The sequence below is a fragment of the Hipposideros armiger genome, unplaced genomic scaffold, assembly GCF_001890085.2.
Source record: "Hipposideros armiger isolate ML-2016 unplaced genomic scaffold, ASM189008v1 scaffold_46, whole genome shotgun sequence".
NCBI lineage: Eukaryota > Metazoa > Chordata > Mammalia > Chiroptera > Hipposideridae > Hipposideros > Hipposideros armiger.
In genome coordinates this window covers 3,242,715-3,257,991 of record NW_017731396.1, presented here as the reverse complement: position 1 = coordinate 3,257,991, position 15,277 = coordinate 3,242,715, and the positions used below count along the sequence as shown (strand labels likewise).

Genomic DNA, 15,277 nt, shown 5'->3' with positions numbered 1-15,277 from the left:
TTCACTGGCCCATGTTGGTATTATCATTGCGCTCTTCCCAGCTGAGGCAGTCGCTCGCCGGCCATTGGATGACCGCTCACGGCAGCTCACGGCAGCTCACACCCGCTGCCGGCCAGCTCCATTGCAGCCTACGCCATCGTCGGTGACTCATGGCAGTGCAGCTCCAGGTCGAGCTATTGTTCACCATCTTAGCTGTAGAGGGAGCAGTGTCACTGGCCCTCAAGTGGGATCGGAACCAGGGCCCAGCTGCTCAGAGCTGGCGTCCCAAGCCAACTCCTAACCAACGTGCCACTTGGCCGGCCCCACTATTGCCTATTCTTATATATTGTTTCCTATGTGCTGATCCTCCTGATGCCAGTCTGAAGCTGGGAAGAAGCAGCCCTGACACATCATACCTGGCCATAGGGTTGTAGGCCTGAGCCAGGGCCCAGCATGAGCGCAGGGAGGGCGACGAGGAGTCCTTTAACAGCTCCAGGCTTAGCCGCCTCAGCCATTCCAGCCAGTCATCTTTGGAGACCCTTCTGGCAGCTCCCCAGGCCTGTAATCCCAAAGGTGACAACGAAAAACCATCAACTTCAAGGGCCAATTGTCTATTTAATAATTATCCTACTTCTTTAATTTATAAAATTATACCTCTCGTGATAAAATTCCCCCAGAGTACAAATACAAGAGTAATATTTAATTAAGTCATAAAGCAAAAATAGCAACTTCTTGAATATACCACAGTACAGAAAAAGTCTGTCTTACAACCCATTTGTGCTGGATTCTATTAGCAAAGCAGAGAGTTCTACTACAGACCCAGAATGGATGGGTACTGTCACATGCGGACTGTGTTCACCTAATGGCCTCCAGCAGTGTGTGAAGGGCCCTGGGCACTCTGCATTAGGACACTGGCTCAGCTGACAGCAGAGTCACACAGGGAGAGGGAAGCTGCTCAGGTACACGTCACCATGAATCATGTTACAATCAGGTGAGCGGTGAGCCCAAGGCAGATGGCACTATGGTGGAACAAGAGAAAAGGAGTAGAACAGATTTAATTTTTACTTTCTAATATACCCTCTAATTGTCCTCAAGGCTCCAAGCCTTCCAGGCATAAAGTTACTCCGGGGCAGCTTTGTTGGATGGAAAGACTCAGGCTCTGGAAATGGACAGTATAGTGCAGTGGCCAATAGCCACACTCTGGGGCTCAGGGGCTTGAGTGCAAATCCCAGTTATGTAACTTATTGGCTGTCTGACCTTGGAAAAGTTACTTAACTCCTCTGTGCCTCAGTCTCCTGCTCTGTAAATTAAGGATAATAGTTCCCACCTCACAGGGTGTTTTAAAGTTTAACTAAGTATATACGCTTATGTGTAAAGGATTTATAACAGTACTTGGCACAAAGTTAGCGCCGTGTGTGTGTGAGTGCCTGGTACTCTGAAGTTAGAAACGCCTGGTTGGAATCCTGGCTCTGCCACTTAGCAATTACGCACTCTGAGCCAGTTACTTGTCTGTTGCCTCTGGGCCTTAGTCTTCCTTATCTGGGGATAATGTAGCTGGAACAGATGAACAAAAAAATGGTTTCAACTATTATCAAAATGACATCTCTTTGAATTGGCCTGGACCTAACTACTAAATCCCAAACTTTTGAAATAAATTCTTAAAAGAGTTTTTCCAGCAGAACAGACATGTGGATCCTCCATAAACCAGGGAAACCATGTAAGTTGGAGAAGAAATTCTCAAGTGAAGTGGTCCAGGGAGTGAGAGACCCCATGTGCTACAGCACCTAACCATCAACGACTCAAGCCATCACCTTCCTGGGATAAACTGAAGACCTGCTGCTGCTTTTGATGAGGTACCAATGGGGGACACTGCACAAACTATTATTTTATGTCAGAAGCCGAAGTAGAGATATGACAAGAGACAAACTAAAAAATTAAGTGAAGAATTCTCAATGACCATAGGATGAGAACCACTGAACTAGAAAGAAGTAACACTAGATACCAGAGACTTCCTTTCAGACCCTGTCCTGCTGAATGAAACAAGAACATCAAGTCCTTTTCTAGCTACAGGTTTCTGGTTTCCTCCCTCTGGATAGCTGCACTGTAGTACGTGGCATTTTAAAAGGTGGACATATGAGGATGCAAGAAAGTACTACTGTCTTTTGCCCTCTAATAAGGCAAGGGTGAGCCTGGGTAAAGGAGAGGCAATTCAGCACAGTGGCTAAGAGACTGGGATCGGGAGTCACACTATCGAGGTCAAATCCTGGCTCTACCTTTTATACCAGCTGACATTGGCAAATTACTTAACTGTTCAGTACCTCAATGTCCACATCTGTAAAATGGGGACAGTAATGACAGCACCTAACTTGTAGTGTTGTGAAAATTAAAGGAATCAATATAGGTAAAGTGCTCACAAGAGTGCCTGACACATGGAAAGCACACAACAAATGGTAGCTGTTATTGCTATCATTGTTGTTGTTACCATTTGATAAAAGAGGTCTTTTAAAAAAATCTTAGCTTAATGGACAAGTACACAATCTATCAATCAGGCTAAGCCCTCCACACGGACCTTTCCCTGCTGCTCTTTAATTTAAAACATAATCAACTCTTAATTCTCTGGGTTCTATAGTAACTGTTTAAACACTAGTCGGTTTCCTTTTTCCCTCCCCGCACCGGGCACTGACTGATGCAGGTTGGTGGGATGCCAGCTTCTTTATTTAGAAGGTAAGCCCAATAGGAGCTGCTGAAAACCCTGGAAGGCATTCTAGAGATACATATAAATGGTTTTTATGTTTTCTATACTATGTAAATCCTCTGTTAGCACAGCCAATAAAAGGTGACTGAGGTGGCAGATAGTTATTTTGAAAGCTGGTTAAAACTAGTAAATACACCAATCCCTAATTATCACCAAAGAGGTAGAAGCACAATTTACTTTTCGATGAAATGGAGCTGAGTGGCAGCTGTGGGGGACTTTGCTTAGGGTTTCTGAACTTGATCTGTTCTCTCAGGTGAGATAAACTAGATTCTTTTTTCTGTTTGGCAAAGGTTATGCTTATTTTTCCAAGTGCTGGGTAGAAAGCAAAACTTCCTGGAAGCAAACTAGACTCCTGGAGAATATCCTAAAATAGACACCAAAGCTCTAAAGCAGGGTGGACAGCTTCCTGGTTGGAAGGACATTCTGAACCTAGGCAGGCTGAAAACATCTGGGTGGAAAAAAAGCACATCTGGCCTCCTTGCCCGGCCCCTCCCTCAATGTGAGGTGTCAGCAGAGTGGCCTCAAAACTGCCTGGGAATGCCAAGTGACTGATGACCTTTGTCTTCCTCCTGAAGTCTCAGACTAGTGATCACAAAACCCACAGACAGAAAGAAGCATCACTCCTGACCCAGGGATCTCTTACCATACCATCCTCAACCATCAATCCTCTCTCAGCTGTGGTCACTTTGGAGCTGCCTGGGCGGGTAAAGGCTGACACTACAGTCAGTAAATAAGGCCCAAATGTGGCTAAGCTGTGTGTGAACACATGCGCACAGGTCTGTGTTCAAACCTTTATGGACTTGGCCAAAGAAGAGAATGAGTCAGCTGGGACCCAGTCCTGCCGAGTTCTTTACCTCTATCTGCTGTTACATGTGACGTGCAGCTGCTTTGTGTCAGCTGCTAATAAAGGAAGAGGAACACCATGTTGAAATCCAAACTGGGAGCTGCTTACACTCACCAGAAGCACTAAAGACTAAGGCAAAATGGGGAAAATAAGCAACCTGCTATGTTTACTTAAAAGTCAGGGATGTACCTATGATTGATTATTCTGCTCAGACCCATTACAGAAATTTTGAAACTGCCTGTTTTTAAGTGGACGGCTGCTGGCATACATGGTGAGAAGCTGGTTATATCCCAGGCTTTGGTCAGCATAGAGAATTCAGTACTTATCTGCAGAGATTTTATTAGGTTGTCGGAAAAGTCATGACACATTTTTGCAAAGAAAAACATAGAAAAAATACGTCATGACTCTTCCAACAACCCAATAAAACCTTGCTACTATCAAGTATGGTCCCTGAACCAGCACCATCGGCATCACCTGGGAGCTTGTTAGAAATGCAGAATATCAGGCCTGACCTTGAGCCGCTTGAATCAGAGTATGTATTTTAACAAGCTCCCCAGCAGCTGGCGAGCCCCATGAGTCTGAGAAGTCTGAGCAGCACTGCTTTAAAGGGCCTGCATCAGTCTCAGTGCTAACCTGGGGCTCACTGGTTGCTTTCTATTCACTTAAAAAGAGGATGTCATTTGCTACAAAGTGTCCTACCATCAAAGCTCCAAGGGAGTACAAAAGGACACTTTGTTTTTTATTTTCCTCTAATAAAAAAATTTATAATTCAGACACCCTGAGAAAGACAAAATGACCTAAGTTCATGATATCTAGATTTCAGAAAAATGCCTGGGCTGGTTTTTGGTGTTTTTAAACCGAAGGTAGCAAGAGCTGAACGTTTTGAACAAGAGCAGCGCAGGGCTCTCCTTTCTAAGTCCCCCTGGAAACGATGGACCTGCCTTTTGGAGGTTGATGGTGCTGACGTGCAGTTTCTTCATGGGTCCTGTTTCCACTGGCCCACTAGCCAATGCATCCCCCTGGCCACTCCTCAGCATTCGATGCTGGTAAATCAAAGGGTCCTCCTCTTCATCGGCAAGGGTGTAGCCCTGCAACCAGAGATATAGACGGAACCTGCCATTCCACAAGGTGCTCCCAGTTCAGAAAACATCCTTAATTCAGCCTTGGGAGGTTCACACCTTCTGAAATAGCCAGGATGCAGGTATGGCTCCACGTATGGACAAAATGAACCACAGGGTGGGCTGTATTTCCCACTGCAGGCAAGTCTTTGTGGGTCACAGACAATAGTACTATGAGCATGCGACTGGCAAACAGGAAGCAGCTGTGAGCAATGATAATCGTGATGAGGAGCTGCCTGTGTTTGTGTGGTTTTCAGATTGAAAACCACAGAATGGTTTGCACATTTTTTAATGGTTGAAAAAAATCAAGGGGATGAATATTTTGCAACACATAAAAATTACTGGAGAATCGCATTACTGGAATGCAGCCAGGATCATTTTTTTTCGCGTGCATGTGGCTGCTTTCAGGCTGTAGTGGCAGAGACCACACAGCCTGCAAAGCTGAAAAAATTTACTGTCTGTATAGAAAGTCTGCCAATCCCAAGTTCAGAACTAAAAAGCCAGATATACTCCCATAGCTAAGATTACAAGAATACCAATAGGAAAGATGGAGGGGGGTGCTTTAAAACAAAAGGAAGTGCACTTCACCTTGACAATCCTGCAGATGAGGACATCATAGCGCTGATGGTTGATTCGGTGTCGCACCAGAACTTTATTCACCATTGGAATGAAAATTTGGTACTATGACAGGAGAGGAAGGTCAGAAACCATTACTTTGGAGAGTGGCAAACAGAGAAAAGAGTATTATCACCACAACATTATAGCTACTCCTTCTGGGTTTGGGGCCAGCTCTGTGGTATTCAGAAGAATCAGTTTTTACCCCCTCCTGCTATAAATCTAGTCATCATCTTCCCTCCGGGTTACTGTCAACAGCCTCTGCTTCCACTCTGGGCTCAGTATATTCTTCCACGTGGCACTGAGAGTAATCATTTTTAAATGTTAGGTCAGATCATATCTTCCTGTGCTCAGAATCATCCAAAGGCTTCTAGTCCTGCTCAGAGTAAAAGTAAAGTATTTATAATGGCCTATAACAGTGACGGGCACGTGGTCTGTGAGTCACCTGGCTTATGAAACCAGGGATTGCTAGGCTCCACAGCCAGGGTTCCTGGATCAGTGGGTCTGAGGTCAGGGCCGTGAACCTGTATTTCTAACAAGTTCCTAGCTGAGTAGATTAGGACACTGCTCATCTGGAATCGCATTTTGAGACTCACGGGCCTGTAATACCTCATTCCCACGCCCCACCCCAGCCCTGACCTATCGCTATGACCTTTTCCAAGCACTTACCCCTTGTTCCCTCCTCTGTAGTCACACTGCTCTCCTGCTGTTCCTTGAATGCTGCCAGTTCACATCTTTCCATTTGCTAATTCCTTCTGCCTGCATCCAACCCTCTGGGCTCAAGCCTTTACTTTGCTTAGGTCTCTGCTCAAATGTCAACTTATCGGAGGTGCTCCCTGTCTACCCTGAATAAACAGCATCTCTCCCACTCCCACCCATCACCCTGAGGACACAAATTGTGTTTATTAGCTTTGCTTCGTCGGAATGTAAATTCTGTGAGAACAAGGACATCATTCTGTTGACTACGCTAGCCCCAGAACAGTGCTTTACCCACATAGGTGGCTCAATAAATATTTGCTGAATAAATGAAGAGAAAAAAAGCACAAATAGTTCCTCGTTCTCTGACAGAGGTTTGAGACCTACAGATTAACCACCGGAGAGGTTCAGAGGGTCTTCTTCCCACAGGCAGGCTGGGAGCATGTCTGTTCAGGACTCCCGCCTTACCTTCTTCCCAAGCTGAAAGACGAGTGAAGACAGCGTGTCCATGGCTGTGGGGCGCAGTTCTGGGCTCTGGTCCAGCGTCCGAACAATTGGGTGAATGATCCGGGAGGCATAGTCGGTGAAATCCAGGGACTCCGTCAGGCGGTCCACTGTCTCTAAGGCTGCCCTACAACAACAATTGCTAACATACAGTAATTGCTAACAACAGTCCCACAGTAAGAGAAGTGGCTGAGGGTCACCTTAACAACCATCACTGAAGGGGAAGGAATGGCTTCTGAGGTATTTTGGGTGACATGGATCCAATAAACATTCCAGTGGGATGGGGACAGTTACGATTCCCATAAACCTGGGACATTTCTGGACTAAAATATTGAGAGTTGAAATAAAGACAACGGCCTGGGAGCTTCAGAAAATGACATTTTCAACAAAACATTAAAAGCTTGATGGTTGTTAGTCCCAAAGTGCAGGTGCTTACTTTCGAGATGGCAGTGGAACTTCAGGGGCATCAAACAACTTCACGATAGGGGGCAACAACAAATGTAGATAGTCATCCAGGTTGGCGCCAAACAGCTGGATTGCAGCCAGCAACTGCAAAAGGGAGCAAAGACACAGAGATGAACAAATACAGTCAGGTATCAAGTATCTAAGCGCACAGGGTGGGGGCAGTGGTATGGATAGTTCAAACTTTTGTTGGGACCCTGAAAAGCCTTTAATAAGTGGCTGTGAACTATATTCTTTTGGTAGTATTTTCCCCCCTCATTTTATTTCGCTTATACTGGGATGCCAAAAAAATGTATACAAGGGGACACTTTGGTTAACGTTGCTCAAGCAGTAGTTTGCCCTAATCAGAAGTGTCTGGACGCTGATGGAGCCACTTGGAGCACCTCTTGTAATTGCAGAAGTCAAAAGTGACTTGTATTCATCTTTTGTTATTGGTACATATTGAGTATTATAATTTTAATAGCTTTTTCTATTCTTAAAATGTGTATACTTTTTTTTGGCACCCTCTGTATATTACTTTGCTTTCTCTGAGTTTATTTCAATTGATAAAGAATCTGTCGCGGATAACAAAGAAAATTGGTCTGGGGTAAAACATTTACCAAGAATAATCCATTAAGAGACAAAACATAAGGATAATCAAGGACTGTGAACATTTTGCAGACAGTAAGCTGCGTGTGGTGGGAATTAGTATTCTTTGGGTTCAGCTTTGTGGATCAGCACCACCCTGTCACTCAGAACCGGGTCTTGCTGCTTAGCTGACCATCCAGGAACTCTGATGGATGCTGGACATCTCTCTAGAGGATGCCCTGGGTAACTCACCTTGATGGAGACGATGCGGCCTGGGCTGTTATCATGCATGAAGACGCGCAACATGTGTGGAATCAGCTGAGGCAGGTAGAGCTTAAATTCACCCCCAAGAGCTACCACAATTTGCTCAATGAGAAGAATGATCGTGCTCTGGATTGAGGTGTTCATGACCCAGAACTCCTATAAAGAGGGAAGAGACAAGAAGGAGCAAAGCCAGATGCCCTTCTGCTAAAATACGAACTAAGGAACTAAGATGGCCAAAAAGAAGGAAAACTGAAGTGAGCATGGTCTGCCCCAAGATGAGCTCCCTTCCCACCCTCCTCTCCCTGGGCCTCCTTGGATCCTGTCACAGTCATATGCACAAACTAAACTGCATTTCTCCGAAGGCACGAGGCTGCTGTGTTCCTCTGTGCTTTGCTCATGCTGCTCTTTGCCTGGAATCCCACCTTTTGCTCACCTAAGCCCTATCTGTCTTTCTAGATCTGGCTCAAGCCTCACTTCTCCTATGAAGGCTTTCCTGTTCTCCTTCCTGTTACCTACTTTGGGTCCTTTGCCCTCCTCTTTCCTAGCACCTGTAATACTTAATTTTCTTTGCCACCCTCCCACTACTAGACTGTAAGCTAGTTAAGGGCAAGAAACCCCTTTGATCCGTCTCTGCCTCCCCAGAATCTGGCAGAGCACCTGGCCTATTGCAGCCATCCAAACACACGTTTATAGAATGGACAAGTAAGTCTACGTCACTCTAGGAGCTAAGTCGTCCAGGGAAGGTTCTTTACTTTGGGGAGCGCCTGGTCTCCACCAGAGGGTGATTCAGTGTTAACAAGATTTCCTGCCCTTTCTGGATTTAGACTCTGCTAGATAGCGTCTGACATCTTTCCCGTACCATTTTTGGACCTGGGCAGTGCCACAATAGGAGCACTTTCCTATACCCATATAATTATAGTCCACATAAGTTACTAAAATAAAAACTTGCTCAATTGGCCACAGATCCTGCCTCAGGGGCAAGGCAAATTGGTCCAAGTCTCTGACTCCAGGAAAAGCTGTCACTTAAGTCAGCTAAAAAAGACAGTTGCCTACAGCCTTCTTTAAAACCTCCAGAGCAGGAGGCAATGATAAAAGAAACTATAATGAGGCAACACATGCCTATTAATACTCTTGGGCCCCCAAATAATTCAAAGTAGAAGTCAATGAAAAAAAAGGATAACTTTTCAGGAGAAAGCATAATAGTTTAGAAAGTAAAAACCATACTACACGATGCTGGTAAAATGTTCTTTCTCTGCTTCAACAGAGAAGTATTTTCTCTAAAAAAGCTATTTTCTCTAGATAAAAAGCTTTGCCAAAGAGACACCAAAGACTTTATGGCCTCCACGGTGTTCATTCACTTGGACCACACTCTGCCTTCTTTAGAGAAAGCCCACCTACTTCCCCACTGTATTACTTTCGGCTCCTCACAGGGGTTTTTCTGCCTCAAAGAAGCCAGGCAGCCTGCCCAGAGATGTCGGCTGGATCACTGTTCACAAAGACTGTTCTCTTCCTGGGCTCGGGGGAGCTCATTAAAACACCCAGGATCAACAGCCAAAAGAAGAGCCCAACTGCACCTTCGCAATCTTGAAGAAATGAAAAGCTGTATTTTGCAGGTGTGGGGCTCTCTGCCTCAAATCCCTACGTTTAGGTCATAAGTCTTTTTTGGGGGATAAGTCAAATTACTTCAGCTTCAAACCAAGAGTCCACTGCTTCCTCCCTCCCCTTCCGCCCAGTACCGTCCCTCAGGCTCCTTAGCATTCTGCCTAACTTCCTTGTACAGAGTCCTCTGTGGCAGGAGGCAGGGAACAGAGCAGCTTTCATTATTTATACATGTAGGAGTTTTTCAGTTCTGAGACCCAGTTTCAGGGAAGTTCCATTTTTGAAGCCAGCCACTTTGATTTCAGTCCTGCTGCTTCCTCGAATCTAACTACAAAGGTCTGGTGTGGAAGAACAGAAATCACTGGAAGAATTGCCTTCTCATTCTTTGAGGACATGGCTCTCCCTTCAAAGCCACCTTCCCAACAGAGACATTTAAATTATATAGAACAGTGGGGAGCAGGCCTCCCCATCACACAGAAAGTTGATATTGCCATCAGTGGGGAGTTCTCTGCACCTGCTTAACGCATGTTATAAAATCTGGGGTGTGAGTCACTTTCCATATGCCACTGCCATCAGAAGGTGGCATTTATGCTTCTGAAGGTAGAGGCTAAGCATTACCTTCTTCCTCGGTGCTGACAGAAGCCCATCGTACTTAACAGTCCCAGGAAAACCCCAGCCCCAGTGCTCTCTAAGGCCATGGTTTTATGAGCAGAAAGAGGGCTTTCGAGAGAATAGGAAAGCACTGCTATGATATTAAATTGCTCTGTTGTGTGTGAAGCAAAGAACGCAAGAGTCTATTTCTGGCAGAACAATAACCTCGGACTTCACACCTTGTTTCTTGTACCGGGTAGCCTGCAGCCACAGCCTTCCTCCCCCTCTCTCAATCCAGTGGGACACCTTGCTCCACGTTTTTATACTCGCAGCGTAAGAGCTCTACCACGACCCATGAAAAAAAGTCCATGTTATCCAAACCTGCTTTTGAATGTTCCTTGACCCTAACACTGACAAACAGGCCAAAGCGTTCATTTCTACTCACTCTCATAAGGGTGACGATTTCATCCATATAAGGTCTGATGTGGCTCTTCACAAATGACACCAACATTCCCAGCTGTTGGAACAGAAACTGGAAGAGAGAAGAGTTGGCACCATGAAGGATGCAGGATTCCCAGGTTCATCCTAAGTCCATGTGCAAGAATAAAGACAACTATGGAACCGATTTCCCCACCACCCCATCTACTGAGAATAAGTTTCTAAGAATCAGACTTAAAACCTTTGGTGGTGATGGTGGTGGGGGCTAAAAACAACTGTCAATGGCTTTACACATCAGGCAAGCCACTTATGCACAGCAGGGGCTTTGGGGGCAAGACTGGCTGTTTTCAGTCATTCTGTCACCTGTTAGCTTTGTGACTTTCATTTCACCTCTCTGCGCCCAGCTCATTCAGTGGGAAAATGGAGATAATCCTATTTGTCTCATAAGCATGTTGTAAGAGTTAAACAGGATAATACCTGGAAAGCACTAGAACAGGGGGACACGAATACTGCAAGTGCTCAATAAACGCCAGCTATCGTTGAAGGATTCTGGGGTCATAAAAGACTTAAAAATAGACATAAAACTTTAATCAACTGCAAATGTACTTTTTGTTTATTCAGCCCTAATTCACTACCACTTACTTTCTAAAATAAATACAGCTAACGATTATGGGCACTACAGTTCATTTATAGTAATTAACTCAATTAATTAGGTCTGAATTAATTAGTTAACTATCAGAAATTATGAACCAAAACAGCAAGCAAACTGGGAAGGAATGGGATAAGGAGATTCTATTTAGGTTGGTACCTTGCAACTATGAGAAGACATTCCATCCATTAAATACAACGGGGAATAAGAAGGGCTTGGGGAAGGGAGACCCCAACTGCTTTCCAAGTTAAAGGTCTTCAGGGTGTAGCTTTTATTTTGTTATGATATTTAGACAGTGCTACATGTCAATGTTAAGTAGCAAATCATATTCTAAATCCCCCTCCTAAAACGATTTGCATAGTTCTCTACGCCTTTGCTGCCCTCCATTAATAAGGATAATTTAGTGATGAACATACATATTTTCACTCTTCTTCACATTTTGAAACTCAGCTAAGTTAGGGATAAATAAAAAGTGCTGCAAATAGTAGTGAACTTATAGAACTCACTACCTGAAGAAGTGAGATTGACAGGACATACAGATTTGGGCTCAAAGAGAGTTTGGACTAATTCTCTAATGACAGGGACACCAATGGATTCTAAGGTGGTTAGAACCTGGTCACCGCATGGCACAGGTTCGACTCAGTACAGCTATCACTACCTGTCCCCTGGGCCCCTCCTCACAGAATCACTGCTGACAGTTTTGGTGAAATGGTCCCTATAAAAGTACATTACAGAGATCCAGAAACACGAGGCTCCCAATATAATGGTTCTTTAGTTACATTTTTGTTATGCAAAACCTGAAAGGAGGCAGAAAATCTAAGCTGGAGAAAAGGCAGGACACTGGGGATGGCAGGGAGGTCAGGAAAAACCATGAGACAGAAAGGACAAAAGCTCCTGATCCCGGCTGTCATGTAGGATTAGGTGTAAATGGGGAAGCCTCTCCAGTGGCCGATTCGTAAGGAGTGGCAACATGTGCATTCAGACAGGCAAGTGCCTCACTCACAGGCAAGGAGCCGAGTGGCCACCTCATTTCCTCTCCCTTAGAGTCTTTCACAAGTTTTTTTTCTTTTTCCCCCATCAACATTTGTGTTTTAACAGAATACATAGTTTTGTTCTTGAAATATGGTGGATTAGAGCTCCTCCCAAACGCCCCTGGTATGAAAAGCCTAAAAATGATGCATCAAAGATAACGAACACGGTTATTAGATTACCAGAACTGGTATCTTTCACATTGAGCCAGACCTTCAAAGGGCTGTATGTTAAGATGGCAGAATAAACAGACTACCTGTGCCGACTACCTCCCAGGATCACACCAAAGGGCTACATGTTACGAGAAACGGTGAATCCCTGCTTCCTCCCGCCCCCAATCTGTCCACTGGCACGAGACAAAGGCATGTGTCAGTGTCGACGGAAGGTCTAGGTAGAAAACCATGTTTCCCTTAAGAGTTGGTAATTTCAGGGGCTGGCCGAGTGGCGCGTTGGTTAAGAGCTCGCTTGGGACGCCAGAGGGCCCCGGTTCGGATCCCACATATGAGGGCCAGCGACACTGCCCTCTACAGCTAAGATGCTGAACAACAGCTCAACCTGGAGCTGGGCTGCCGTGAGTTGCCCGGCGATGGCGTAGGCTGCAGCCTCTGTGGCAGTGGGTTGCCATGGGCTACCGTATGTAGCCAGCAGCCAGCGTGAGCAGCCAGTGTGAGCGGCCGTCCAGAAGCCGGCGACTGATCTGCCTCGCCCGGGAAGAGCGCAATGATGGTGCCAACTTGGGCCAGTGAAGCAACGTCCTCCACAACTAGACTGAAGAACAAAAGGACAACAACTTGTCTGTTCCCCTTCCCCCAATTCCCCAATAAAAAATCTTAAAAAAAAAAAAGAGTTGGTAATTTCAGGCCACACTCATATGGATTTATAAAGGGGGTTGTTTTAACTCTCTGTGTGGCCTGAGAAACTATAAACCAAGAAATTAAAGTTCTCCTGGATCACCTGGCAGAAGCAAATGCAAATCCTCTCTGGAAATGCAACTTCAGAGCAGGTTTTCTAGTACTGTTCCAGGGAAAGCCCAGCTGAATAGGATGCATGATCCCAAATTATAAAACACACTGGACGGACCACTGCAAGTGTGACTCGGTGGGAACAATAACAGAATTAGACATATCATGGATTAGTTTATATATTGGAATTATTGGGAAGAAAACAAACCTGCTTGAAGAAATAAGCGAGAATTTAAAAAAATGAGTAAGGAACAACATACCACCCAAAGACATTAGGCATATTTGAAAGAACCTAGTATAACTTTAGAAATAAAAAAAAAATTAAAAAGTAGTTGAAACTAAAATTTCAATGACAGGTGAAAAAGACATAGCTGAAGAATTAGTAAACACAAGATGGATGTGAAGAAACATCCAGAATGCATCGCTGCGAGACAAAGGGAAAAATGGAATGGAATCTTAATCTAATCAAGCCTCTAAATCTAACCAGTTTATAAGAAATTAAAATACACCTTGAATATTCAATTAGCCAAAGCCAGAATGTAAAATTCTATAGGACGAATGTCCTGGTTTCTTCCACACATAAATGGTATGGAAAAAAAAAAGGTGAAAAATGAATAGATGTAAAGAGAATTGGATACATAAACCAAATGCCATGTGTAGACCTTATCTGAATTTTGATTTGAATAAACTAAATATAAAAAGGCATTTTTAAGACAAACAAGGACATCTGAAGAAGGGTTGGTCTTAGGTGATATGAAGGAATTACTGTTAATTTTATAGGTGTTGTAATTGTGGTTACAGGGGGAAAAAAAGCATTTATTGGTAAAATAATATATTTGAAATTTGCTTTAAAATACCCCAGAAAAAAGGTGTGTGAGTATGTATGCACACGTGCATGCGTGTGTGAGTGAGTGTATGTGTGTGTACATGAAGGTGGGGGCAGGGGAATAAGATGGAACCAAATTGAAAAAATGCTAATAATTGTTGATGATTATGAGAATTTAAGTTGTCTACTTTTATGGATGAAATAGTCCATTACAAAATGTTTAATAAAATTAAAGGCAGCCAACAAGTAGTGGGCAGAAGAGAAGAAAATAAAAGCTCAATCAAGCCAAAAAAAGAAAAGAAAAAAATATTTAGGGCAGTACAAAAATAAAGCACTAAGTAAGGTGGTGGATGCAAACCCAAACATATCAGTAATCACAATAAATGTAATTAGACTGAATGCACTGATTAAAAGATGGATTTTCAAATTGGATTAAAAAGATAATCTAGCTCTATTACCATATATATTATTATTATTACAAGAGACCCAGCTAAAGCAAAAAGTCATAAGACAGTTAAAAGTAAAAGGAGAAGAAAAGATAAACATCCTCCAAAAAAAGGCTGATGTAGCTACATTACTAGTAGGCAAAATAAATTTCAAGGCATTGTTAAAGATAAAAAGGGTCACTACAAAATGATAAAAGATTCCATTTATCAGGAAGATATGATGATTTAAAATTTGTATGCACCTAATAATATAATCCAAAATATATAAAATAAAATTGACAAAAATACAAGAAATTAATAAATCCATCATCATCAAGGGAGATTTTTATCTCACTTCTTTCAGTAATTGATTAAGCAAACAAAAAATTAACAAGGATACAAAAAATTTGAACACAGTAAGTAATAAGTTCAAATCTAATGACATATGTAGAACCTTCTTCATAACACTGCAAATACACACTATTCCCAAGCACAGAGGAAGCATTTATCGAAATCGATGAAGCATTATTAGACTATTAAGGCAGTTTCAGCAAGCATCCAAGAATCATAAACCCAATGCAATTAAGTTAGAAATAGACAATCAAGAAGGAAATTAAAATCCTTAAGTTTGCAAATGAAAATATCCACTTCTTTCAATAGGGAAAAACAAATAATAAAACCTTAGAAAATACTTATTTCTGAACAATAATGAAAATATCACATTATCATTCAGCAATAAAAAATGAACTACTGATATATATTACAGCATGGATCAACCTCAAAAGTATTATGTTAAGTGAAAGAAGCTAGACACAAAGGCACATATGATTCCAATTCTATGAAATGCCCAGAAAAGGCAAATTTATAGAGACAGAAAGTGGTTAAATGGTTGCCTCGGGCTGGTGTCGGAATGGAAAATTACTGCATCCCGTGGGCAGTGAGAAGACATTCCAT

The 15,277-nt window shown here is 43.3% G+C and overlaps 1 protein-coding gene across 1 annotated transcript in view; it reads right to left on the bottom strand.

Annotated features, from left to right (window-relative positions):
- Positions 1-15,277, bottom strand: part of MTOR (mechanistic target of rapamycin kinase) — a 111,324-nt gene that overhangs the window by 78,897 nt on the left and 17,150 nt on the right. The window contains exons 3-9 of the mRNA XM_019639752.1: positions 10,440-10,526; positions 7,793-7,960; positions 6,948-7,060; positions 6,476-6,638; positions 5,285-5,377; positions 4,520-4,666; positions 396-538 (exon numbers count right to left, since the gene is read on the bottom strand). Coding sequence (XP_019495297.1) covers positions 396-538; positions 4,520-4,666; positions 5,285-5,377; positions 6,476-6,638; positions 6,948-7,060; positions 7,793-7,960; positions 10,440-10,526 — 914 coding nt within the window. The remainder of the gene's footprint in view (positions 1-395; positions 539-4,519; positions 4,667-5,284; positions 5,378-6,475; positions 6,639-6,947; positions 7,061-7,792; positions 7,961-10,439; positions 10,527-15,277) is intronic.